This window comes from Kogia breviceps, chromosome 9 (assembly GCF_026419965.1).
Source record: "Kogia breviceps isolate mKogBre1 chromosome 9, mKogBre1 haplotype 1, whole genome shotgun sequence".
NCBI lineage: Eukaryota > Metazoa > Chordata > Mammalia > Artiodactyla > Physeteridae > Kogia > Kogia breviceps.
In genome coordinates this window covers 99,150,090-99,176,027 of record NC_081318.1, presented here as the reverse complement: position 1 = coordinate 99,176,027, position 25,938 = coordinate 99,150,090, and the positions used below count along the sequence as shown (strand labels likewise).

At 40.9% G+C, this 25,938-nt stretch overlaps 1 protein-coding gene across 1 annotated transcript; it reads left to right on the top strand.

Moving 5' to 3' along the window:
* Window positions 1-479: 479 nt before the first annotated feature.
* On the top strand, window positions 480-24,180 carry LOC131762646 (T-cell receptor gamma chain C region C10.5). Its single transcript, XM_067042874.1, has 6 exons — window positions 480-522; window positions 632-954; window positions 15,765-15,807; window positions 18,009-18,338; window positions 22,013-22,048; window positions 23,597-24,180. The coding sequence occupies exons 1-6, from the start codon at window positions 480-482 to the stop codon at window positions 23,737-23,739; spliced, it is 918 nt and encodes a 305-aa protein (XP_066898975.1). The 3' UTR covers window positions 23,740-24,180.
* Window positions 24,181-25,938: the final 1,758 nt, after the last annotated feature.

Genomic DNA, 25,938 nt, shown 5'->3' with positions numbered 1-25,938 from the left:
TGTTCTAGTGTCTAGCTTTTTTCTGTAGCATTACAGAAAAATAAAGGTTAGTTTTCATACCCGAGTCCTGGCTCACCAGCCAGTTACAGAAAGATAGACATAGGGAAAGAACAGAGTAGGGACGTCCTCATATTTCTGTAGCAATGTTACTACAGCAGGGAATTTCAGGGGGATGAGGTGAGTGGCTATGAAAACTGCTCCACCCCCAGGTATACGCATTCATCTCAGGGTTTTCTTTCCAGATCGTGAGCCTACTTAGCCCACCTGCCCAGCACTCAGGGGCAGGAAAACCCCCACGAAACCAGAACTGCTCATACCCGTAGCAGGTCATGAAGAACCCTAGAGAACCACCCGACCTGATCCATCGCTTCTTCTGAGACACAAGATCCAGCCTGGCTCTCCTGCCACTGGCCTGAGACTTCCTGCCAACAGAGCCCTCACTTTCTTACCTCCTCCCAGGGAGCCAGTCTGGGCACGAGATGGCACTCCTGGAAGCAGTCCTCTTCTCCTCCCTCTGGGCTTGTGAGTTGCCTCCGAATCATTTCAGTCTACAGGAGAGACTGAAGAAGGTCTTTATTGTTGCCTCCTTACATGTCATTTGTTTATGGGAATTTCTCTTCTTTGCTTGCAGTTGGTCTTGGGCAATTAAAGTGGGAGCAACCTGAAATATCAGTTACTGGAGCAAGACATAAGAGTGCAGTTATATCTTGCAAGTTGTCCTCTGCCTACTTTAGCAAAGAATACATCCACTGGTACCGGCATAAACCAGATCAGGGTATAGAACATCTAGCATACGTCGTAACAGACCCTGCTCTAAATCACTTAGGAGGGAAGAAAAACAAGATTGAGGCCAGAAAAGACGTCCCCACTTCCACATCTACCTTGAAAATAAGATTCTTAGAGAAAGAAGACGAGGCCACGTACTACTGTGCCAGCTGGCTTAATGTCCACAGCGTTAGAGTTTCTTGGGCGACACACACAAGAACAGTCTCCAGCTCTGTGCCCACCCACATCCTCAATACCAGCAGCTATTGAGGCTGCACAGCTGAGAGCCGCGCCTAAGTCTCCCAAGACAGAGAGCGCGTTTTCACTATCCAGCGATTACTTGAAAGTTACATGGCTCATCCTCAAAGAGGAAATCACCCATTGCCAGAAAACACGCTGGTGATATTACATCTTATATCAACGTCACCACACGGTTGCAACGTAATTCTCACTTTTTCCACTTCGATACTAATAATTTGAGGCTTAGCAAGACATAATGACTTTTTAAACCTCCAAATCCCATGCTACTTCAACTCTCTCAGGCCATCCTGAATAAGTTCAGAGTTTGGTTACTCCCTACGTATTTGGGGTGAGTGTGGGATGGGGCTCTAGCCCTCCCTTGCAGGACGGGGGTTACTGTGGACTGCTCACTCAGGGTTTGCGTGACAGCCCGACCGGCGCACTTCCTTTTGCACAGGCCTCTGACCTCCAGGGGCATTAGGTGATCACACAACAAGGTGGATACTCCTGTCTGGATCCATTTCCCCGGGATTCTGCCGGGAACCTGCAGAGCGTCACAGAGTCCATTTATTCAGGCTGCTATTCTTTCTCAGACACTGTTCTAAATCCTTTAGGTCTAATTTTTCTCATGTTTGGGACAATCCGTTGACATCAGTGCTATCGTGATTCACATTTTATAGGTGATGAAACAGAGGCATGGAGATGTGATTTCCTTTGCGGTAATAGTTACCGAATGGGGGCGGAAGTCTGCAGCCAGATGGGGAAAAAATAGTAGACTTTCTTCAGAAAGTATGCACACGAGAAGACAATGGACAAAAATCTTTAAAATATTGGAAGGGAAAACTGACATCTCAGCAAAAATATCCTTCGAAAGTCAAGGAGAATTGAAGAATTCTCAGACAAAACAGAAACTGAGCGATTTCATTGCCAGCCCACCTACTCTAAGAGATGTTGAAAGAAGTTATTCAGGCATAAAAAATATGGTATAGGTAAAAAATTTGAATTTCCATAAAGAAATGATGTGTACTAGGAGTATAATAAATGAAGGTAAACAGTAATCCTTTAAAGTTATTATTATTATTATTTTTGTGCGGTACGCGGGCCTCTCACTGTCGTGGCCTCTCCCATTGCTGACGGAGCACAGGCTCCGGATGCGCAGGCTCAGCGGCCATGGCTCACGGGCCCAGCTGCTCCGCGGCACGTGGGATCTTCCCGGAGCGGGGCACGAACCCGTGTCCCCTGCATCAGCAGGCGGACTCTCAACCACTGCGCCACCAGGGAAGCCCCCCAGGGAAGCCCCCCAAATTTTTTTACTTGAGCTAACCTGAAGACAGCCTAGGAGACACAGATTCAAGGACCACAGTTTTTCCGTCAGTAATTAGGATTAGAGTCGGCAAGATGTAAAGGGTGACTGAGCTGGCAGCTACTAGAAGACACTGTTTTTGAAAGGGCTTGTAGTGTCCTTGAGTTTGATACACTTCAGAAAATTCAAGTTCTCCGTGATGCAGGAACGTGTCGGAAACCACATCCACAATGGCACCCGGCTCCATTTGGGATGCCTCAAACAGTTTTGTTTCTGTTGGAACAAAGGACAGACATTGAACGTGACAAGGTCACACTTCATCAAGGTCTCAAAGAGACAGATGAGTATGTACATGGCGACTCAGCTTGACCTTGGTGCCTGGAAAGGAAATCTCATCTTCAAAGGAGTACTAGCATTGACCACATAGGAAGGGAAGGGTATTCATTTGTATCTTCAAAGTGGACATTCTAAATAATCTGGTAATCATTCTTGATTTTTTTCTTGAATGGTTAAAGCAAATGTGCAATATATGTTTGACAGGCCATAAGACAGGCTGTTCTAGTTAGCACAAAGTTCAAGCCAAATGAAATATAAGCAAGAATGACTTCCCCATACCTCAACATGTGAACATGTCTTCCATCAATACCTACCTATCTTAGTTTGGGTTCCCCAGAATATATGACTTGGGGTATAAGTAATTTATTTGGGAGGTGCAGGCAAACAAGCAGAGCAGTAAGGAAAGGAAACATGAAAGGCAAGGCAGATGATAAAGTGTATTTTGGTATCCAGTCACTAGGTGACACAGGGGGCATAACAGGGGTTCAAAACTGAGTGATGGGGCTTCCCTGGTGGCGCAGTGGTTGAGAATCCGCCTGCCAATGCAGGGGACACGGGTTCGAGCCCTGGTCCGGGAAGATCCCACATGCCGCGGAGCAACTGGGCCCCGTGAGCCACAAGTACTGAGCCCGCGCGTCCGGAGCCTGTGCTCCGCAGCAAGAGAGGCCACGATAGTGAGAGGCCCGCGCACCGTGATTAAGAGTGGACCCTGCTTGCCGCAACTAGAGAAAGCCCACGCACAGAAGCGAAGACCCAACACAGCCATAAATAAATAAATAAATATTTTTTTAAAAAAAAGAATAAAGATGTTAATCTGAGGTCACAAAACGATCTTTAAGAAAAAAAAAAAACTGAGTGATGAATTGTGTCATGGATTTCCTGTTATGCGCTCCTGTTTTGTGGACTGGCCATGTAAAAAGAATAGAAACTGTGGGACCCTAAGTGATCTGAGAGTCAACGTGGTGGTGAACCAGGGAACCTTGCTAAGAGTCAGAACACTGCAAGGAAGTACTTACAGAGTAGAAAAATGTTCATGGTACCATATTAAGTAATGAAGACAGAGCACAACCTTAAATATACGATATCATCATGTCTCTGTGAAACAAATGTTTTAAATGAACAGAAATTAATCTGTAAGCGAATGTACCCACTGTTACCCAGTAATTGTCTCTGAGCGATGGGACAAAAAGCGACCGTCTTCTCTTCTGTTTGTATTTCTTTAAGATCCATGCTGAGGATGCACTCATTATATATTAGGAAACAACAATGGCTTTTGTTTTTAAGGTATATTAAGGCACTACAAGGACACGGCATCGCTAAGGATCCCATTTAATGGTCACATTCAAAAATAAGAGAATCTGAAGTGTCTTCTTTAGCTGGGTTATCTAAAGTATAGAGCAGCAGCATACACAAGTAAGCTGTCCCTTTAGCCTACATCTGAGATTGCCTGACACAGTGTAGTGACCGTCAAAGGTGCTAGATTAGAAGTTTCCCATGAGGCTTGTCAAGTGTGCACTTAGGCCTCTTTCTCCCTCCTTCTCCCTCTCCCTCCCTCTGTTAGACCAATAAAGGACTTTAGTCCTTTAACCAGAAAATGGGTTCTTAACGCTAACGTCACTGTTGGTGAAAATCACACAGTAACGAGAGGAATCTGCTGATGAATTAGCAGACCTATTTCCGCAAGATGTTTTGAGCATCACCACGAGCCCCTTTCTCTGCAGTCTATGGGTCTTAGCTGTGAGTTCCGGGCACCACTTCCTCGTTCTAGATCAGTCCTCCGGTTGGCTCTGCAATCTTCCCACTCTTCAATTACCTCTCCTGACTAGAGCTGGCAGCACGCTGTTCCTGCCCCAGGGCTTGGTGGCGGCTTCGCTCTGGACATGTGAGTGGCTTCACCCAAGGGAGGGGATAGATCACGGGCAGTCGCATCACCCTTTTCAGGTGGACTCGCGTCACGTGGTCGTTCAAGCTAAGCTGACAAATTCCATCATCACCTTGAATTCTTTGGGAAGAAAATGTAAACATCAGTCCCCAGGCTTTTCATGAGAAGAGAACACATGTAGACGATGGTAACGAACATCAGAACTTCGCTAATTTTTCCCCTTGTTTTTCTTTCAGACACAAGTGGAGATATTCAAATAACACAACGCATAACATCCATTACAAAGAAAAAAGGAAGTACGGCATCTCTTGAACGCCAGATAAAAACAGATATGTTAAGGAAGAGTGCTACATCCACTGGTACCGCCAGAAGCCAGCGCAGCCTCTAAACCGAATTCTGTATATTTCCTCCGATGAAAATGTTGTTCAGGAACAAGGGATTAGTGAGGAAAGATACGAAGCAAGGAAATGGCCAAGTAATTCACTGGTGAGCCTCAGGATACACCGAGCCACCGAGGAGGACGCGGCACTGTACTACTGCGCCTGCTGGGATACACGGTGCGCCAGGGCGCCGCTGTCATTGAACAAAAACCCTCCCCCGCCATCACACCTGTGCAAACACACACCCCTCCTCCTTTCTGCCTCGCATAGAGGACTTTTCTCCTGCACGTGTGTCCTGAGCAGTGTCTGAGCAAGTAGCCCAAGGACCTGATCCTTGAGGCTTCTTTCAGTTAGGTCACTTTATCCTCCATCCTCACCTCTGGGGTCTTGGCACGGTTTGTAAGTGCCCAAAATTGTCTCTGCTCTTCACCATCTATGGGAGCCTCCTGGGAAGGAAGCCATAATCCAGTGCTGAACGTGATGTGTTGGCTTGGAAAGAAGAATGAATGAATGAATGAATGAATGAATGAGTGATGGAAGATACAAGTCCTTTTTAGTGCCATCGGACTGGGTTTCTAACTCCTGCTTAGCCACTCATTGACAGGGTGATATAGGAGAGTTACTGAAATGTTTATTTCTGTTTCCCCAATTTTATTTATTTTTAAAAAATTTCCATTGGGGTAGAGTTGATTTACAGTGTTTTGTTAGTTTCAGGTGTACAGCAAGTGAATGAGTTATATACACACACTCCTTTTTAGATTATTTTCCCATATAAATCATGATAGAGTATTGAGTAGAGTTCCCTGTGCCATACAGTAAGTTCTTGTTGATTATCTAGTTTATACATAGTAGAGTATATATATATCCGTCCCAATCTCCCAATTTATCCCTGCCCCGCACCCCCCCCCCACTTATGCTCTGGTAACCATAAGTTTGTTTTCTACGTCTGTGACTCTACTTCTGTTTTGTAACTAAGCTCATTTATACCTTTTTTTTAGATTCCACATATAAGCAATATCGTATGATATTTGTCTTTCAGTGTCTGACTTACTTCACTCAGTATGACAATCTCTAGGTCCATGTTTCCCCAATTTTAAGTGGGCATGGTGCTAACAACTGCATAGGTTGCTGAAGACTGAATGAGATTCACCTATGAACGTTTCAGCACGGTATTCAACAACTCACAGTGTCCTTTCCAACTATGACTAAACCACTTCACTGAGCCATCACAACTAAAATAGGAGCTTAGGACCCTTTAAAAATCACATCTTACACTGTCCTCCAAACCACAGGAAAGCATAGCTTTAATGCTAACAAACTAAGAATGGTGAATAAAAAAAATTGCAGGGTTTTTTGCAAACAAGGCAATCTTGCAAACAAGGGGATTTTGTTTCCTTCAACACTTTTCTTCATTCACAGCAAAATGAAGAAATGTCATATAATAACGTCATAGTATCCTAAGCGATAACTACAGTAATTGTTAGTATTTACCCAACTTTGTGAGCTTTCTGCAAACTAATGATCTATATAATATACAACCTTCTGTATAAGGTTGTGGGATCGTTAGTCATGTATTACTATCTACAGTAATGCCAATATCCTTCTAATTCTCATGAAAGCCATACAAAAAATCTATAACTCACAGAGTGAAAACGAGCACAAGGATAAGTGTGTTTGAAGCAACACGTAAAGGAAAAGTAGGAGACCATTTCTCCCAAGGTGAAGTTAACATCAAATGATTATAACATAAATGTTTGTTTTTTTTTTTTTTTTTTTGGTGGTACGCGGGCCTCTCACTGTTGTGGCCTCTCCCGTTGCGGAGCACAGGCTCCAGACGCGCAGGCGCAGCGGCCATGGCTCACGGGCCCAGCCGCTCCGCGGCACGTGGGATCTTCCCAGACCGGGGCACGAACATCGTGCATCGGCAGGCGGATTCTCAACCACTGCGCCACCAGGGAAGCCCCAACATAAATGTTTTTTGATGAGCTTGTCGGGAGTCTGAAAGCTCCTTTATACCAGGAAGATGATCAAAATCACACCGCGACACATTTTATCTGTGAAAGACTTTCATTGGCTCTAAAGCACACCTTCCTCCCGTATTCTTGCCTCCACAGACCCAGGGCTGCCACGGCGTCCTCTGTCCTGTCCTGATTCACACCCCATTCTTACTAATCACTGGTCATGCCATCCACGTGTATTTTCCTTGTATCTTTGGCTTGGGTTTGTAGGTTGACTTTTCTCCTTTCTTGTCTTTTGTCTTTCCATTGTTTTTGCGACCAGCGTCAGCCTTTTTAAGTGCCTCTGATTGCCCCCCTTGCTTTTCAGATGGAGACACCAGCATGAGAATTTCTCAGGATCAACTCTCCTCTCCCCGAAGACTAGACAGAACAGTGCACATAAGTTGCAAACTGTCTGGGGTTCCCCTGGAGAATGACATTGTGCACTGATATCAAGAGAAAGAAGGGGAGCCCCTGAAGCGAATCCTTTATGGCTCTGCTGACAGTTACAAGCTGGATGAACCTAATTCCAGCTTGGAGACAGACAAGAAAGAGGATGGAATCATTTACCTGATAATCAATAACGTTGCCAAGTCCGATGAAGCCCCCTACTACTGTGCCTACTGGGATCTCACAGTGTCACAGAGTCAGAAGGGACCTGGAAGAAAACCTTCTCTATTACTAACTCTCAACCCCCCTCACACTCGGGCAACCACGACAGACTCTTCAATTCTCTTAATCATGGGTTCATAGTTGTTGGAACAGGAAGGGCCTTTAGGACAAATTTAATCCAATGCCCACACTTCAGATGAGGAAGCTGGGGCCCAGAGATGGCAAGTGGCTTTTTGCAAAGCCAGTTAACCACAGAGGTGGGACACACCTGCGTTTCAGATTCTCAGTCCAGTGCCTTTTCTTGCCTCTCTTGTGGTTAGCGTTGAACTCCTTTTAGCACAATTGCATTTCTCTCAAAGGGAGTTGTGACAAGGATGGCTTGTCTTCATAAGTGATGTCCCCATAACCCAATTAAGTCTGATTTGTAGGTAAATTTTGTGACTGCCACACTGTTGAGAAGGGATAAGGGTCAGCAGGGGATGGACTCCCAGCTCTGTCTACCTCCCTGTTGTTTTCCTATGGCTACCCTATTATCCTACTACCAGTCCTCCTTCATTTCTGTAGCTTCCTATCTGTTGTGAAATCCTCAACGACTGGAATAATTTTTCTGGCATACACATCAAACGTGGGGATTGCTTTCTTCACGAATACGTTTGTAAATTCTTTGCCACTTACCGAAGGACCTGCCCAACCAAGCCCTTAATTTCCTGCTCTTCAGTCTGAAACCTGGGACCAATCCTAACCGGATGGTCGTGCACTTGGTTCCAAGTTTGGTAGCCCCGATCTGCTTTTTGCACTTCTTACCAGCCAGACTTGAAAATAACATGAAGAACAGCAAGAACAACAAAATCTATACCCTTACAATACAGCTAAATAGCTCTCTTCTTGGATTTCTAATAAGTAGCCAGAATAAAATTATTGATTTCAATTCCATTCCTTCACCCCAACCTGCACAATTTGCATTATTTTCCCCCCAAACTTTCCTATCTCAGTAAACAGCAAAGGTCTGTGTGTCGTTTAACACCATGCAAGAATACTTGGTAAAAACAGGTGGTGTTTTCTCGACCTCCCACATCTTTGGCTTTCTTTGGTATTCAGAAAAAAGAAATGAGGAAACCTGACAGTTCTTTAGGTATTTCTCGTCATACGAGATCTGAAAGGAGGAGACAGGAGACCCTGCGAACTGTGGATTCATCTGGTAGAAAGGAAACCGCAAACCAGGCCAGAGCCTATGGTGTGCTATCTGAGAACAGAACTGGCTGTGAAGACAAAGTCCAAGACCAAAAGTCTCAGCTCTGAGGCAGAGATCTCCCGCTCCTCTCTCTCTCTCTCTCTCTCTGACTTGGTGCAAGTGAAGAAACTCTTATTTTCCAGCTGACACGTGCAGGGTAATCAGCAAGCCCAGCACAGAAATAACCACATAATCTTGACAATAATTATGAGATTCATAACTTCTGATGATCTGCCAAATTTGGTTGAGTTTGGTCAACTATGAAATCATCATCACACCTGAAAAGGCAATGCAAAACTTCAAGGAGTCCTTTTGAAACTTGTGCTTTACTTCACTTGACTTGTTTGTTATTTCTGTATTCTTTCCTCATGCTGAAGAAGAATTTAAGTTGCCTTTGTCGGTCACCTTAGAATGTGGTGAGTGAGGGGTATGTGTGTTTGCACGTGTTACATAAAGCAGGGTTACGAGCAAAATGATTCTGTAGACAACGCTAAGATTTTTCCATTCTTTCCAAGAAAATGAATTCTCTGTTCCTGAACTTTTGCAGCATCTTTTCTAGACACGTTATCTCATGTGCACTTTACAAAAGTCCTGAGAAACAGATATTATCCCCTCCCTTTTAAAGATGAGGAAACCGACACTCTGAAATGTGCCCAAGGACACTTCCCCAGGAGCAGAGGGGCTAGAATCGGAACCTGAATCTTTCTGGTTTTAAAACGTCTTTTTCTTCACTTTCAACCTCCTTAATGGTAATTTGATCTCTCCTATTTGAATTCTTTAGACGCTCTGATAAACCTGTTAATATTTATTGCACCTGCCCTTCCATGCGTCCTCACTGTCACTGCAACAAGCTGGGTCCTCAGATGCCTCTCAGTGGCTCATGGCGACTGTCTCTGAAACATGTGTGCTTCACCGGCATTGCTCCCCTGACCGACCCACCTTCCTGCTCTTACTTTACCTTCTGATCATGTCACTAAAACCTTCAGTAAGTCACCACCATTTATTCTTTTCAAAACATGTTTATTTGAAAATACAGGAAAAAAATAAACATTCTCCAACTTTCTCCTTCTGAAACATTATTAAGTAAAGGTGCCTCCTAATCCGCTTCCCTTTCGAAGCTCCCCTACACAACAGACCCAGTTAGTCCCCTACTTCTTTCCAGCTCACATCTCTAGATTCTCTTTCACTTAGATAGTCATCTACTTGGAACCCAATTTATATGGTATGAGGTAGAGAGCTATTTTTGCTTTTTCCAACGGGGTAATCAATAGTCCAAAGCTTGTTTTCAAATAATCTATTATTTCCCTATTATTAAAAAATACCAGATCACTGGGGCTTCCCTGGTGGCGCAGTGGTTGGGAATCCGCCTGCCATTGCAGGGGACATGGGTTCAGGCCCCGGTCCGGGAAGATCCCACATGCCGTGGAGCAACTAAGCCCATGTGCCACAACTACTGAGCCTGAGCTCCAGAGCCCGTGAGACACAACTACTGAAGCCCGTGAGCCTCGAGTCCGTGCTCAGCAACAAGAGAAGACACCGCAATGAGAAGCTCACACACCGCAATGAAGAGTAGCCACAATCAGAGAAAAGCCTGTGTGCAGCAACAAAGACCCAACGCAGCCAAAAACGATGAATTTTTAAAAATAAATAAATTTTTTAAAAATACCAGATCACATTTTAATATTTGCGTACATTTGGATCATCTTCTGGAGGACTTCTGTGTTATACAAATTTCACTGTTCTTACACCTTTATCCTAACTATGTCAGTAGCTTTGTAGTAAGTGATAAAATCTACTATGCTCAATGTCTCTTCACCATTGTTTTTAAAAATATTTTTCAATTATCTCATATTTATTCTTCCCATCAGAGTTTAAAATCAACTTATCTAGTCCACCCCAACATTTTACAACAAAGAACAAAAAATAAAATGTTATCATAATTCTGGTTGGAATTGAGGTCAATTTATATACATGCTTTTAGGAAAGGTTAGCATCTTTATGATCTTTATGATCGAGAGTTTTTCCTTTACAAATATGGTATCCATCTGTTTATTCAGGTTTTATTTTATGCCCTTTAGTAAAATATTATACTCTTCATATAGTTTTTGTAATTTAATAAAGGATTTTGTAACTCTTTTTTACTCTTTTGTAAAATATTTATATTAGTAAAATATTATAGTAAAATAAAAATATTTAGTAAATATTATAGTAAATTATATTTACTTTAGTAAATATATTTAGTAAAATATTATACTCTTCATATAGTTTTTGTAATTTAATAAAGGATTTTGTAACTCTTTTTTACTCTTGTATTTTACTACCTTCATGGATCTTGAAATATAGACAACTCCTAAAATACCTTATAATTCTGCTCATTTTCTTGGAATAAAGTAAAACAGAGGAAAAACTATCAGAAAGGAATTGAGTGGACATCATTTATGTCTACAATAGGTGCAAAGGGTATTTGACAGCTCCAAGTAATAATACCTTTGAATTTTCAGTTAAAAAACCCTTTCTAAACATGATTTTCATCCAGGTCTTCCCCCATTGTGTTGGGGGTTCTGAGCTGCTGTGAATGAACAGTTGCCCACTGTGACCTCCTCTTACTTTCGTTCTCAGGGCAGAGGCAATGACTGCTCACAGGACTTAGGCCGGAACCAAGTGGATCTGGAGTGGACCTGGGGATATTCAGGCCCTATCCTGTCTGGGTCCTGGCAGTTGGACAGCTCATCTGTATTCAGAGGAGCACTCAGCTGCTGCAATTTCTTTTTCCTCTGATCCATGTTGAGTGACATAACATTACAGGACAGCATCCCAAGACGGCATCTTTCAACTTATCAGAGAACTAGACTTAGTTTTTAAGGTTTAGTTTAAATAAGGAATCTATTATTTCAAAGAGACAGAATGCTACAAATTTCTTCTTTCATCCCACGAAAAATAATGTCACCACAGGACTTATTTTCTCATTTGACACTGCCTTTTTAAAAATCATGTGGCCCAATGGTAAAAGCGGTTTAGGAGAAAAGAAGAACTTTGTTCACTTGCTCGGTATATTTGTGTTGGCATATTTGCATTTTCAGTTACTGAAGCGTTTCCTCCTTTCAGAAATACATTCCCTAATCACTAATGGAGCAGCCCTGGTGTTTGTGAGAACAAAAGAGACTTTCTTTGATGCAAACTCAGCAGTTTCAACACAACTGAACACCTGGAAATTAAAAAAGCCTTAATTCTCTGAATATTTTTCCTGGTAATTTAGAAAAGCAGTTGGTTGACCAGTTGGTGCTGAACTCTTCTTTTCCTGCTTTTATCCTTTTCATTTTCTATCAGTGCTTTTTAAAGTTTTTGACTCGGAGGAAAACAGACATTTGGGTCAATTGATTTGAGGAAAATCTACAAAATATCAGATGCCATGAAACCTACGTTCAGAGATGTTTGAAAGAACCGGAAGATCAAATTGACTCTACAAAGTTTTTTTGTTTGTTTGTTTTTTAACATCTTTATTGGAGTATAATTGCTTTACAATGGTGTGTTAGTTTCTGCTTTACAACAAAGTGAATCAGTTATACATATACACATGTTCTTATATCTCCTCCCTCTTGCGTCTCCCTCCCTCCCACCCTCCCTATCCCACCCCTCTAGGTGGTCACAAACCACCTAGCTGATCTCTCTGTGCCATGTGGCTGCTTCCCACTAGCTATCCACCCTACGTTTGGTAGTGTATATATGTCCGTGCCACCCTCTCACTTCGTCACAGCTTACCCTTCCCCCTCCCCATATCCTCAAGGCCATGCTCTAGTAGGTCTGTGTTTTATTCCCTTCCTACCCCTAGGTTCTTCATGACATTTTTTTTTTCTTAGATTCCATATATATGTGTTAGCGTATGGTATTTGTTTTTCTCGTTCTGACTTACTTCACTCTGTATGACAGACTCCAGGTCCATCCACCTCACTACAAAGTTTTTAAACTGCTGGTCATGTCATGAAGCTAGGAGAAGGCTGAGATTTTTGTAGGTGCTCTAACCATTGTGATAGCTCAGGTTGGATCAAGATATTTGGAGAAGGAACTAAGCTCATAGTAACTCTCCCTGGTAAGTAACTTTTTTCTATTTTAACTTAATAGTGAAAAATTCATAGTTGCTTTTTAGAAAAAAAACCAAAAAACATTTTAGGATTCCACGTTATCTGACTGCCACATTCCTGTCCTCAGCATCTGAACAGCAATTTTGCAGCTACTGGTTGCTGTATATGGAAACAAATAAATGTAAATGTAATGTAAATGTAAATGTAAATGGCTTATTCTTTTCCCTGCTCATTAGCAGTTGAAATTCTACCTTTAGAAATTCAACTTTTTATCCAAAAAAGAATAGACTCAGGGTAGAAATTAAAGTATTTTGAGGACCATGTCTGTAATCCATTGCTGTAAGTTATTGGTTCAAAATGCTTTTCTTATAGATGGGCTTTTCTAAAATAGATTTTTTAAACATTTTTATTTTTCCTTTGTGTCTTTATTTTTGGCTGTGTTGGGTCTTTGTAGCTGTGTGGGGGCTTTCTCTAGTTGCGGCGAGCAGGGGCTACTCTGCATTGCGTTACGCAGGCTACTCATTGCGGTGGCTTCTCTTGTTGCGGAGCACGGGCTCTAGGCACACAAGCTTCAGTAGTTGTGGCACGTGGGTTCAGTAACTGTGGCACGTCGGCTCAGTAGCTCTGTGGTATGTGGGATCTTCCCAGGCCAGGGATCAAACCCGTGTCCCTTACATTGGGAGGCGGATTCTTAACCACTGAGCCACCAGGCAAGCGCTATGGATGGGCTTTTAAATGAGAAACAATATTTACCTCTTCTCTATAGTTTGAGATAAACACATTGCCCCTTTCTCCCAATAACCTGAAAAAATGACATTATTGGTTTTCATCTCATCCTTAACAGCAGTGCAAAAAACTTCTCATAGTAAATGACTATAGAACATCAATCAATCCCACTTCTTGCTACTCTAGCTTCTCAGAGATAGGCTGAGGTCAGCTGAAATTCATGCAGTTACAACTCTTGTTACATTGCCTGGATATGGACCAGTTTCATGGGATTTGTGAACTCAGTGAACCATCTCAGCTCCAAAGCCCGTGAAAAGAGTCTGCATGGTTGTATATTCTCATTTGCTCCTTCTCTCAGCAGACATTTATCGAGGACACTTTCTGTGCTGGATGCTGGAGATAAAAGGGTGAATAAGACACAGATAGAACAGGTCCCTACACTCAAACAGCTTCCAGTCTAGTGGAAAAGCCTTCTAGATTCTGGCTTGATTGGGCCCCATATTCTTTGGCCCGTGGCTGCCAGAGAGGTAGGAAGTCTTGCATTGATGAGCTTGTTTCCTTTCTTAATTGATGTAATAGCTATAAAATCCATATATTTTGTTTACTGGAAGATTTTGATGAAATGGCCACGACCATCCCATTAAAGGGAATAATAATAATATCACCTACTGTTTACTGAGGACCAGACGCCAAGATAAGTAGTTTCAGTGCCTTAACTCCTTCCTCAACAGGAATCCTCTTCTTCCCATTTCATAGATAAGGAAACTGAGGTTTAGAGAAGTTCAGTTACTTGCCTAAAGGCACATGACTAGTTACTGTGGCAAAATTTGGGATCCAATAGCGACTTGTCGATTCCAAAGTGCAGGGTCTGGACCATTATGTGATGTGAAACATCATGTTTTTATATTCTGAATATTTAATCTTTTGCATTCTGACCTTTCAAAAGGATTTTGTAACTGACTACCTAATTAGTAATAGTTCATAATTTGTATTAATACTCGTGTGAAAATAATGCTCCTGCTTCTTCTACTCATGGCACCGAAATGACTTGCTCCTCCCAGAAAAGATCATATAAGTCATACTGAATATGCAATTTCTAAATACTCAAAATATGATTCTTAGAGTATCTTTATAGAATGGCAATTCATTCTGACACCATTTCACTCAATTTTCCTTCTGTATTGGCATCAAATTTGCTAAAAATATTGAATCTGGTAAAAGAATTATAGCATTTATACTAATTGTATAATTTTGAGCTGCTTTTCCAGACATAATGGGAGCGAAAAATACCAAATACACACTATTATATTTAAAATAGATAACCAACAAGGACCTACTCTGCTCAATATTCTGTAACAACCTAAATGGGAAAAGAATTTGAAAAAGAATAGATACATGTATATGTATAACTGATTCACTTTGCTGTACACCTGAAACTAACACAACATTGTTAATCAATTATACTCCAATATTAAATAAAAATTTTAAAAAATAGTGCAGAAAAGGTGATACCAAATGCTTGAGAAATACCAAACTGAATAGGATTCTCTGATGAGCAGGGGAGGATTTTATTTCAATGCCCTTGAAACCATAAGGTTATTTTCAGGTAGAAAGGAGCAGTCTTTCAGCAATGAGTAGCTTAAGAGGTCATCATTAAAAATTCACACTCTGCAGCAACTCATCTAGTCTACTAAATGAGGATTGGATTCTGGAAAGAATTTACTTTAGAATTAACCCAGATACCTACATCTCAATACATATATATCACAAAATAGCTATAAAAAGTAATGAATATACATTTATTAAATAATGAAATACATTATTTCTAGTTCAACTTTGGAAATTAAAGAAACATTAACTGCATACCCTAAGCATGAACTAATTTTATACATGAAAACCCTTTAAGGGAGGATATTTAGAAGATTTAGGCAAAATGGTGAGGAAAGATGGAATCATACTCTCCAGCGTATGTGAGGTGAGATGGGAACAGACATAACCCAAGCTGCCCAATAAGAGCAGGTTCAATTTTTCAACTCTTGACCACGTTCGTACCTAATGTGCTTTCACTTGAGTTCCATCTTTCTTTATTGTTAGCAGGGCCATTTCTTAATATATTTATACAAATATTGAAAAAATATGGGCACAATTTTAAAGCAGGCCCAGAGGGAGATTTCTACAAAGGCTTTTTAGATAGTGGGCTAACACATGGCAAGAGTGTCAAAGTGTTTGGTTCTGGAACACAGCTCATTGTTACAGGTAAATATTCTTTAAATTCTGTAGTAAGGTAGGGGAGGGAGGCAAGCAATACAGGCACTGAACGCTGCAGTGCTGGTGTTGGCCCAGAATTCTTGGATTTGACCCTTTTGGTCACGAGTCAGGGTGGGGTCTCTGGAGAGGTCGGTGACTCCATCCAGGTCTTTGGAGTCTGCATGGTTCCTTCTCGGCCTGACCTAGTACAGAGGTCATTGGCAAGAGTTTGCCAGTTAGACCACGTGTGTGTCCCTCAGTGGTGGATACATTAGGTTCATTGGGTCTTGGAAAATTTCAAAGACTCTTAGGTGGTTTTTAAATTTGATTCCAGAAATAACCGATGGAAAACTTGGACGAATATTGTTCAACTTGTGATTTAGTTAGAGATTGATTAGTAAAAGTAGCAAGATATTTAACTTTGCAACCATATTCAAGCATGTCTTAAGGTGGATTTATTTTTTCTAACTTCAGTCCGGTAAATTTGTTCCCTCCTCATTTGCCTTAAAGGTGATATTTTGCCTGGATGAGGGGGGAACATCTCTCAAGGATGTTCCTACCCTATGAGATCCACGGAAATGAAAGTTTTTTAAAATTTTCACAAAGTTGATAAAGCATTGAAAAAAATGAAAGAATTATATATTTTGATCTCTTTAGTGGTTGTGATCATATAAACAAATGAATTTGTAAATTGAAAAGCAACATTCCGGTCCCCCTTTTTCAACTGACTCTATTCAATGTAAATTATAGCAATCAAATTAAATAAAGGTGACCCAGATATAACTCATAAGTGTCCTGAAAAATGATTTTTAGTAGTGTGTGGTGCAGGGAAAAATATGGACTTTGATTCTAGATCTGTCACTTTCTGTATGATGATCCTTTAGCAAATAAAATTTGATTCACTGGTTAGTGCTTTAAAAAATTATACAGGGCTTCCCTGGTGGCGCAGTGGTTGAGTCCACCTGCCGAGGCAGGGGACACGGGTTCGTGCCCCGGTCCGGGAGGATCCCACGTGCCGCAGAGCGGCTGGGCCCGTGAGCCATGGCCGCTGGGCTTGCGCGTCTGGAGCCTGTGCTCCACAACGGGAGAGGCCACAACAGTGAGAGGCCCGCGTACCACAAAAAAAAAAAAAAAAAAAAAAAAAAAAACGGTGCCTTCTTAGTCATGCTTCAACTTCAAATGAAATTCCAAAACAAAATGTGTTCCTGATGAACATTTTCTAAAGTGGAACAAAATTCTGTAAGTGCATTACTTGGTAAGGTAAATATAAAAGCATTTCCAAAAATAACATATTTTAATAGAAATATTGGAAGTATTGCTGTTTTACTTCTAAACTCAAGGCACAGTTTTGGAGGTGCAACTTTAATATTGCCCTCCTCAAAAATCTAGAGTGGCTCAGATGTGACATTGAGAAGTTGTACAAAACTAGAAATCTACAAGGAGAACTTCTTCACTGCAGAACTGAGCATGGGACCCACATTTGAAGCTCAAAGTTCAACTTTATAGATTGTCAAATACAGGTGGAGGTAGAGTCCCATTAATACAAGTAACTGTATATTGTTTTTAAAATGATAACCCGCTCCTGACATTTATTTATTTAGGAATTAAGATAAATATGGTACATTCCAGAATCAGTTAAATGAAGAATGAGGTTCCACAGAGATGCAGAACATGAGAATGTATTAACCGGCCAAAGAGAGCGTGTTAACAAAACACAGGATAGGAAAGGGAAATAGCTTAGAAGTGACTAAAGATTCTTACCTGTAGAGAGACCATCAAAGTTACATGGTCTTCTCCCCCAACCCTACCACCCACTCTCATCCCCCTTAAAACAGACTCTACTGTGATAGAACAAAAGAGATTTAAGAAAATAAATTTGTTCTTGAATGTTCCAAGCATTGCTATGGGGCAGTTTTAAGTCATATTCCAACTTAGCAAGTGGAGAAGGAACCAAAGCCAAGTGCGAGCCAGCCTCTGTTCCTGAACAGCTGAGACTTTGGGCAGGTTATATAACCTCTTGAACATCTCTTCCCATTGAAAATAAGAGCAATAATATGTACCTAGACATCTACTGTGTACAAAAGGCCATGATGAGAACTAATTCAATGGAAGCTTTACTTCCTTTTACTATAAGCTAGGTTGTTCCAAACCACACAATATTTATGTTTCTCTAATAATTCTTTTCACTTCTCTTCCATTATCCTCTACAGATAGAAGCCTTGATGTAGACATGTCTCCCAAGCCCACTATATTTCTTCCTTCGATTGATGAAATAAACCTCCATGAGGCTGGAACACATCTTTGCCTTCTAGAGAATTTTTTCCCTGATGTTATTAAGGTCTATTGGAAAGAAAAGAACGGCAACAGAGTTCTGGAATCCCAGCAGGGAAATATCATCAAGACTAATGATACATACATGAAATTCAGCTGGCTGACCGTGACTAAAATGTCAATGGATAATGAATACGTATGTATCATCAAACACGAGAATAATAAAAGAGGAATTGATCGAGAGATTCTTTTCCCTTCAATTCACAAAGGTATGTGATTATAAAGAAACATAACCTCCCATCATTCTTTATTTCAAAGAAAATACCCCACCTTTACGATCAAGCATTAATGACAAACAAATATAAATTGTTAAATGTTGTTACATTTAATGGTAGCATAAATGTCCTGCTATTTCCCCGCAAAATTAAAATTGTATTGGCTTTGAAACATAAAAAAGAAAAAAATTTACTGAAGCTTTTTCAGCTCAGTTTTATCATCTGAAATATAAAGGTCACAAGGATGTATTTTAGGGTTGCTGTATAGATTAAATGAAACAACGCATGTCAAAGTACCTATCAATTTAGCACACAATAAATGCACAAAGATTCCATTTTTGATGATCTTACTTGAACAGGAAATAAGAACAATTACACAGCTTTCAAGAAGGTTCTACTCAGCAAGCAAAGTCCCTCTCACTTCACTCTTACTCCACTCAAAGTAGAACCCAGAAATAATGAGTTATCAAATGACAAAATGGTGTTCATATGAGGAAGCCAGATCATGGCTCAACAAAATGTAGAATAATTACTGCTGCATGTTTATTATGGTCTTATGTTTTTGAGGTTTGTGTTTTATCTGCCACTTAAGCTAAAATTTTGTAATTGAACATTGGGTGAGCCTAAAGTGTACAGACTCACTCCATCTCTTGCCATCGGTAAATGCCTCTCAAGAAACTTTTATTGCAGCCCTAGCACATGCCCGGCCTGGAGGGATGTGTGGATGAACACACTCGTGTGAATTACTGTCCCAGGAGGATGCACTACAGTAAAGAGAATATACACTTTTCCTAATCACTCGGGGTCTCTCGTGATTCAGGCATGATGTCCCAAAGGAGTCCCTTTGATGCAGATGCTGTACATATCCACACAGTGTGGGCAGAGGGTTGGCTGTACCTTGGCCCTGGCAGTGGTCCTATAACTCACTGGACTCGGGACTTAATGACCTGAGTATTCACCTAACAGACCAAAGTGCCCACCAGAAGAAATCATGTTCTTTTCTCTGTAGTTAGGAAAACTTTTTAACCAGTGGCAACCAAGCATAACACAAAACTGTGCAGAGATTTTGGTGTGTAGCAGTCTGAATTTCTGAAGCAGGTCTTTACCTTCTCAGATCGTGAGTTCATCCAATGATCAAATTACATTTGAGCGCTTGCCTTGGCTTTGTCCTGGGGCTGCAATGAAAAGCAAATGAAATAACATCAGTGAAAACGCTTGCTTTCCAAACCATAGCACGGATGTATTTATTCATGCATTCATTGTATTTATTGATATGCTTTTCTCAAACTAATTAGAGTAAGCTTACAAAAACAACCCTACTTTTCTATTTCTACAGCTAAGAAACAGAGGGGAAGCAAATACGCAAAGGGTAAGTTTAACATAACCTTGGGCGTAAAGGTCCTATTGGGTTTTGATTTTGCTGGTGATCAGGGAGAAACATGAATGATAAGTTCCATGGTGATGACGATCATAAAGGAGAGAAATTCCAGTTCATAATGTGTTTTACTTGGCACTTAATTTCTGAAATAAATGTCTCCCATGGGCTTCTCAGCGCAACACAGCGAATGAGGGCATTTCTGTCAATGTCATTCTACACTAAATTCCTAATGCTGTTTCATAGAAGATTTGTTGGTTGTTGTTTTTGTTGTCTTAATGAAAGATAAAATATAACATGGAAGCACAAATCAATGAAGTGATCTTGAAGGCTCATAAAAGGAATCTGGTCCAAGTTCTTGATTGAGAAAGAGAACTTAGGATATTCACACAAATTTTATCATGAAAACTTTTTATGCTGTTGTTTTTACCTCAATCAATGCATGGTGATAAGTGATTTTTATTTACCTTATAATAAATAAATTCCCTGAAAGGAAAAGAAAGAGGTTTTAAAGACATATTAAAGTCAGTTCTTAAGTATATTTTAACATCTAACATGAGTGTACTAACATTTTCCTTCTTGGGATTTACCCCAAAGTCTACACAGGTGTACCCTCTACCTGAAAGTAGATTGTTCCTATGAAACATTTCCTAAGCTGAAAGGCATAAAGCAAAGAAGCAATCATCTTAAGACAGATCTTGCTAACAGATGCGCAAAGTAAATGGCGATAAGGCACAGATGCTCACAGATAGCGTTCAGAGCTATGGCAGCTTGATGCTGAAATGCTGAGTGTAGTGCCTTGGCGATGCTGTTCTTGTTGCTGGAGTGCCCGCTGCCTCTATCATGGCTGGCTGCAAAACAAACACTAAATGCTATTTTTGCCTTTAGCCTTTTCTCGTAAAAGTGAAAATCCTCTTCAGATTTCTTTCTGTTAGCAAAAACAGGTACTAATGTAGGTCTTTCATAACAGCGGAGTGGTGTAAACTTTTGAAAAATAGGGGATACTTGTACCTTGAACCCATTTTTTTAGAGAAAACCAAATAAAGATCTCCCTGAACCATATCATAAACTAGAACCATATCATATGTACAAAAACACATCTGGGGGAAAAGCATGAACCAAACAACCTCTGTGTCTCTGATTGCCTCCATCCAACAGTCTATTATTTTTTTAAAGAAATTTTGTTTTCGTATGAATGTTTGCCTTTTTTTTTTCATTGTAGGTAAATACAACTTTCACCTCAGGTTTTCATATTAACTAGAAATATGATTTGGTCTATCTCTCTATCCTGGAAAGAATTGAACTGAAATGCTGAGCTCCTGTAATAAATATTTCATTTGTTAAGAATAATTAAGATCTCTGGAAAAGAAGATGTTTTCAGTGTCCACCATGGTGGAATTATGGTGTCTCTCTATAGATTAATTTCTCTGTATTTCTATGGATTATTTTTTACAAAGTACTTCCCACCTACTCTATCTCATTTAATCTCCCATGACCATCCTTTGAATGCACTCTGTCATCACTGATATGACTTATCCTCTAATCTTTATTCCTCTTTTGTACCCTGGAATACCCCCAAATACAACTCACTCCAGTGTCACTGGGAAGTTAAAGGAGAGAATGCATATGAAGTATTTAAGCAAGTACCTGGCACAGTAATAATCACTCACTAGCTATTAGCCTCATTTATATTGTTATCTTGACGTCCACAAACTCCACAACTGCAGAAAATCACGTACATGAGTTGGGGATACTTGGGGGTACGTGTGATCTGGAAAGGTTTGACTTCTTTTTTTTTATTTTGATGGGAAATTTACCTAAGCCAGACTCCTTCAAACATGAGATTCTGTTGTAGATTCTGGGATTGGATACATTCATTCTGGGAGCAACCCTTCATGTCAGCAGTGGGCGCTGAAGATGTAGAGCAGCCGCTTTTTCTGACGATCTTTCTTTTGACAGTATTTCCTGAACACTTCGGGGAGTAGGAGATGCGAACACAGAAGGAAACCAAGATGGTCTTGGATATTACCCTTCAGTTGTAAGAAAGAAGAACAAAAATGTACCCTTCATGAACTTGAACATCCTCGGATACGGAAAACAGTATATGCACTAGATCTACTGAATTACATTGAACCAGACCATCTATTCCCAGATTGTAGGCATCTTACTTTTAATGATTCTCTCCTCTCTCGGAGATCCTATCAGTCTGTCTATCCAGAGACACACACAGAGATGCACACTGTCAAATAATGGATATAAACAATTCACTAATACTTGTTCTTATTTCTTGTAGAGGTCACTACACATGCCTGTGTGAAAAAAGGAAGTGGTAAGTTTTTGTCTAGGTTTGCCTTTATGTCACGCTACAGCACATTTTTTTCCTCTGGATAAATTTAACTTTTGAACTTTCTTGGTTTAAGGTAGAAAAACCAGAATGTCTGGATGCTGCAGAAATAGACTGAGTGATATTTTAAGTAAATCTATCATCATTTCCTAGGAGTCAACTTAACACAGTAAATGCTGGTATTGGTGTGACATGACTCTAAATTAGGGGGTGCAGTGATAGGTTCTGAATTACTTCGACAGTGGATTTCCTCCACTTGTGTGGCTTGTGTTTCTAATGACTAGGGAAATGTGATATCAAGTTGTCTGCAGTTGTTTTTTTTTTTTAAGTTTTAGTCCTCGCTAGTAGCTAATACATGAACTGACACTTACTGAGAGCTTCATATACACACGGTGTTGTGCTGTGTCTTGCCTACATATTCTGTTTACTGCTTATAATACTCCTAGGAGGTGATACAATATTTTCCCCTCACTTTACAGATGAGGGCAATGAGCTACAATTAATTAAGTCCCTTGTATGAAGCCACACAGCTCTATCTGGGGATTCAACCCAACCCATCTGAATCAACGGTTCATGCACTTACTCAGTTCTCTATCCCTCCTCTAAGATATAAATATAGACCAAGAATCCCAAAGTCAAAGCCCTGAGACAGAGTGGGCAGGGGTGTAAGAGCCTGGGCTTCCGCTATCACAGGCTGGACTTTAACCCCAGTTCTTTCATTACTAGTTGCATGAATATGGGTAGATTCCTTATATTTTCTGAGCAATACAGTCATCATCCGCCAATAGGGAACAATTACACCCTACTCAGTAATTGCAGACATAAGGTCACACATGTGGAATATCTCCCGTAGGGTATCCATTTAGCTGGCCCAGAATCAGTACTAGTTGGTGGCCCTTTCTCCCTACATGAAGGTTCTAAGTGAATTTAGAAGCACTGGCTCTGGCCCTGATGATCCTTCTTTCATTCCTCGTATCAGGGGGCCTGGAACTCAGCGAACACCTGAGCTGACTGAGGGCAGTGAGTTGTGAGCACATCACCTCCTGAGATCATTTTCCACACCAAGTGCTGGTGATTCTGGAATTCTGACTCTAGGAAGATGGAGCGTGGAAAAGGGAAATTTCCTCAGGAACGGACTCGCCTTGTGGTCCATTCAGTAGTCAAGTCAGGCCCGTCATCACTGTTGTTAATTATTTCTTGACATCATATATGTCTTCGAAAGCTTGATAGGAGAGGAAGTGCCATTACCTAATAACATCCTAGCCACAGTGAGAGATGTTAAAGAAAATACAGGTGACTGAGGCATGAGATCCTACAGTTTCAGAGAATTTGGATTAACCAGTTTATTCCATTTTGTGCAATGCTCTCTTTACTAAGCCCCCAACCACCCCACTGTGAACACCAGCAGATTTCCCTGATAGGTACCCCTCATAGGAATCTCATTGATGCTTCTAACTGTGACGCGTTCCCCCACCACTGTGTTTTAATCCTCTCAAAAGAACAGGTGAAACTAACCAAGATGTCTTCTCCTAGATTCCTTGCAGCTGCAGCTCATGATCACCTGTGCCTGCTATACCTACCTCCTTCTCCTCCTCAAGAGCTCGGTCTACTTTGTCATCATCGCCTTCTGTGTGTGTAGGAGAACAGCCGTCTGCGGCCATGGGAAGAGCTCGTGACAGAGGGGACCACAAAGGGGTCACCTTTCCTTCATCATCTCTTGTCTCTAAAAGTGTCTGCTGAGGATCTGGCTGGACTTCCTTCCTGGGGTTGGGTTGTTTCAGTTCACATGTGTATTCTTCTATGTGCCATTATTGTGTAAGGGCTTTTCAAACCACTGGGCAAGCAGACAGTTTGATTCCGTAACAGGGAATTCTGCCATTACTCAGGGGCAGGGGCCAGGGCTGGCCCAGGGGAGCCTCTCCCACCGCTGTCCCCACAACCTCATCAGCTCCTCCTGCCCCCGCGTCCTCGTGCCTCCTGAGGGCACACAGCGGGCAGCTCCCCTCTCCTCCCTCGGTGCCTCCACCCAGACCATGGCCCCGACCCTCCCTGCCACCCACCCTGGGGCCGCCAGCTTTGCCACTTGAATCCTGTCCTTTGATTTTCATAAGAGACACAAAAAATAAAAAAAGAAATCAAAAGTCCACTTTTGTCTGTGTATTTTAATTTCATGAAATCTAACCAAGGTAAGAAATAGCATGACAACCGAGCTATCAAATCCAACGCTGGTTGTAATAACGGTCATACCGCATTTCTGAGTCTTTCCCTGAGGTGCTGGTTACAGTGCTTTCTTTGGGGCACTGGCTCCAATGGGACCCACCGCCAAACGAAGGTGCCCAGGTTCCTTCACTTTCAAAGGTCACTGGATTCAGACTCATTGGTTTGGGACGTTCCTGTGATGACAGGGTAACAGCCAGCGTAACCTGCACTGTGTGTGCTCAGATCTGTACTAGTGTCTCCCAGGCACTGACTCCTGATCTTCACATTAACCCCATGAGAACTGCACTGACACCAGAGGGGCGCTGGGCGGAGGGTGAAGCACACAGACTCTGACCCCAGAGGGCCTGAGTTTGAACCCTGGGTCTTTTTTTAAAAAAAATAAATAAGAGAGGCTGTTATAAATATAATTAAGGAATAAGAACAAGAGCAAGAGACTATCAAAATGATTGGACAAAATTTTCAACTAAACTCAATTGAAAAATACAGTAAAATGGAAACTTAATTGTTAAACAAGTCATGCATTGTAGAAAAAATTTATAAACTAGAATCTAAAAATGAATAAATTACATGCACACACAGATATATCTCACATATAACATATAGAAAATATATAAATATGTATATATGATTAGAAAAAAAGGAGTAAAGAAAGAAAATATCTGACATACAAATGGACTTCTGGAAGAAAAGAACATGAAGAATGGAGGAAAGACAGTATTTAAAGAGATAATGGTTAAGTATTTTCCAGAATTGTTGTATGGCATGAATCCTCAGTTTCAGGAAGTCTAATCAATCTCAAACAGAATAAAAAGCAACATATACTTAGTCAAGTTGCTGTAAAACTGTAGGACCAAAGACAAAAACATTATTTTAAAAGCAGCCAGAGAAAAAAGAGAAATTGCTTACATATGGCAAAAATAAGATCAAAAGCTGACCTCTTGACAGCAACAATATAAAACAGAAGATAATTAAACAATAGCTTCAACTGTCTGTGAGAGAACTACTGTCAACTTAAAATTCATTATCCTCTAAGCCTACCTTTCCAGGACAAAGGAAAATGTATTAACTTATAGATTAAGGAATTTCTAAGATAAGTATTTCAAAAAAAAAAAAAGAAAGAAAGAAAAAGTGATCTCAAATGGAAGCACCTGAGATGCAAGAAATTATAAGCCAGGGCTTCCCTGGTGGTGCAGTGGTTGAGAGTCCACCTGCCGGTTCAGGGGACACGGGTTCATCTGGGAGGATCCCACATGCCGCGTAGCGGCTTGGCCCGTGAGCCATGGCCGCTGAGCCTGCGCGTCCGGAGCCTGTGCTCTGCGACGGGAGAGGCCACAAAACTGAGAGGCCCATGTACCACAAAAAAAAAAAAAAAAAAAAGAAAGAAGGAAAAAAAGAAATTATAAGCCAAAAATATGGCATGCATATTAATCTAAATAAACAATTACTATATAAAGGAAAATAATATCTCAATTATAATCAGGAGAGAAATGATCTGTTCTAAGGCTTTGCTTTTATATTGATTTAACTTTACATTGTGTTGAGTTAAATTCCCTTATTGAAGCTCTTTAGGGCAACCACTAAAGAGAAAAAGCAAGAGAGGAAAAAAATAGAATGGGGAAAATTAATAATAAAAAAGGTAAGAAAACAGGGAGGAA

Excerpts from the sequence above, each read along its gene's own strand:
- LOC131762646 (XM_067042874.1), top strand. The coding sequence starts at position 480 with ATGGCACTCCTGGAAGCAGTCCTCTTCTCCTCCCTCTGGGCTT. Across the intron at positions 955-15,764 it reads GCTGGCTTAATGTCCACAGC|AGTGTCAAAGTGTTTGGTTC; the intron begins GTTAGAGTTTCT and ends ACACATGGCAAG. Across the intron at positions 22,049-23,596 it reads CTGTGTGAAAAAAGGAAGTG|ATTCCTTGCAGCTGCAGCTC; the intron begins GTAAGTTTTTGT and ends GTCTTCTCCTAG.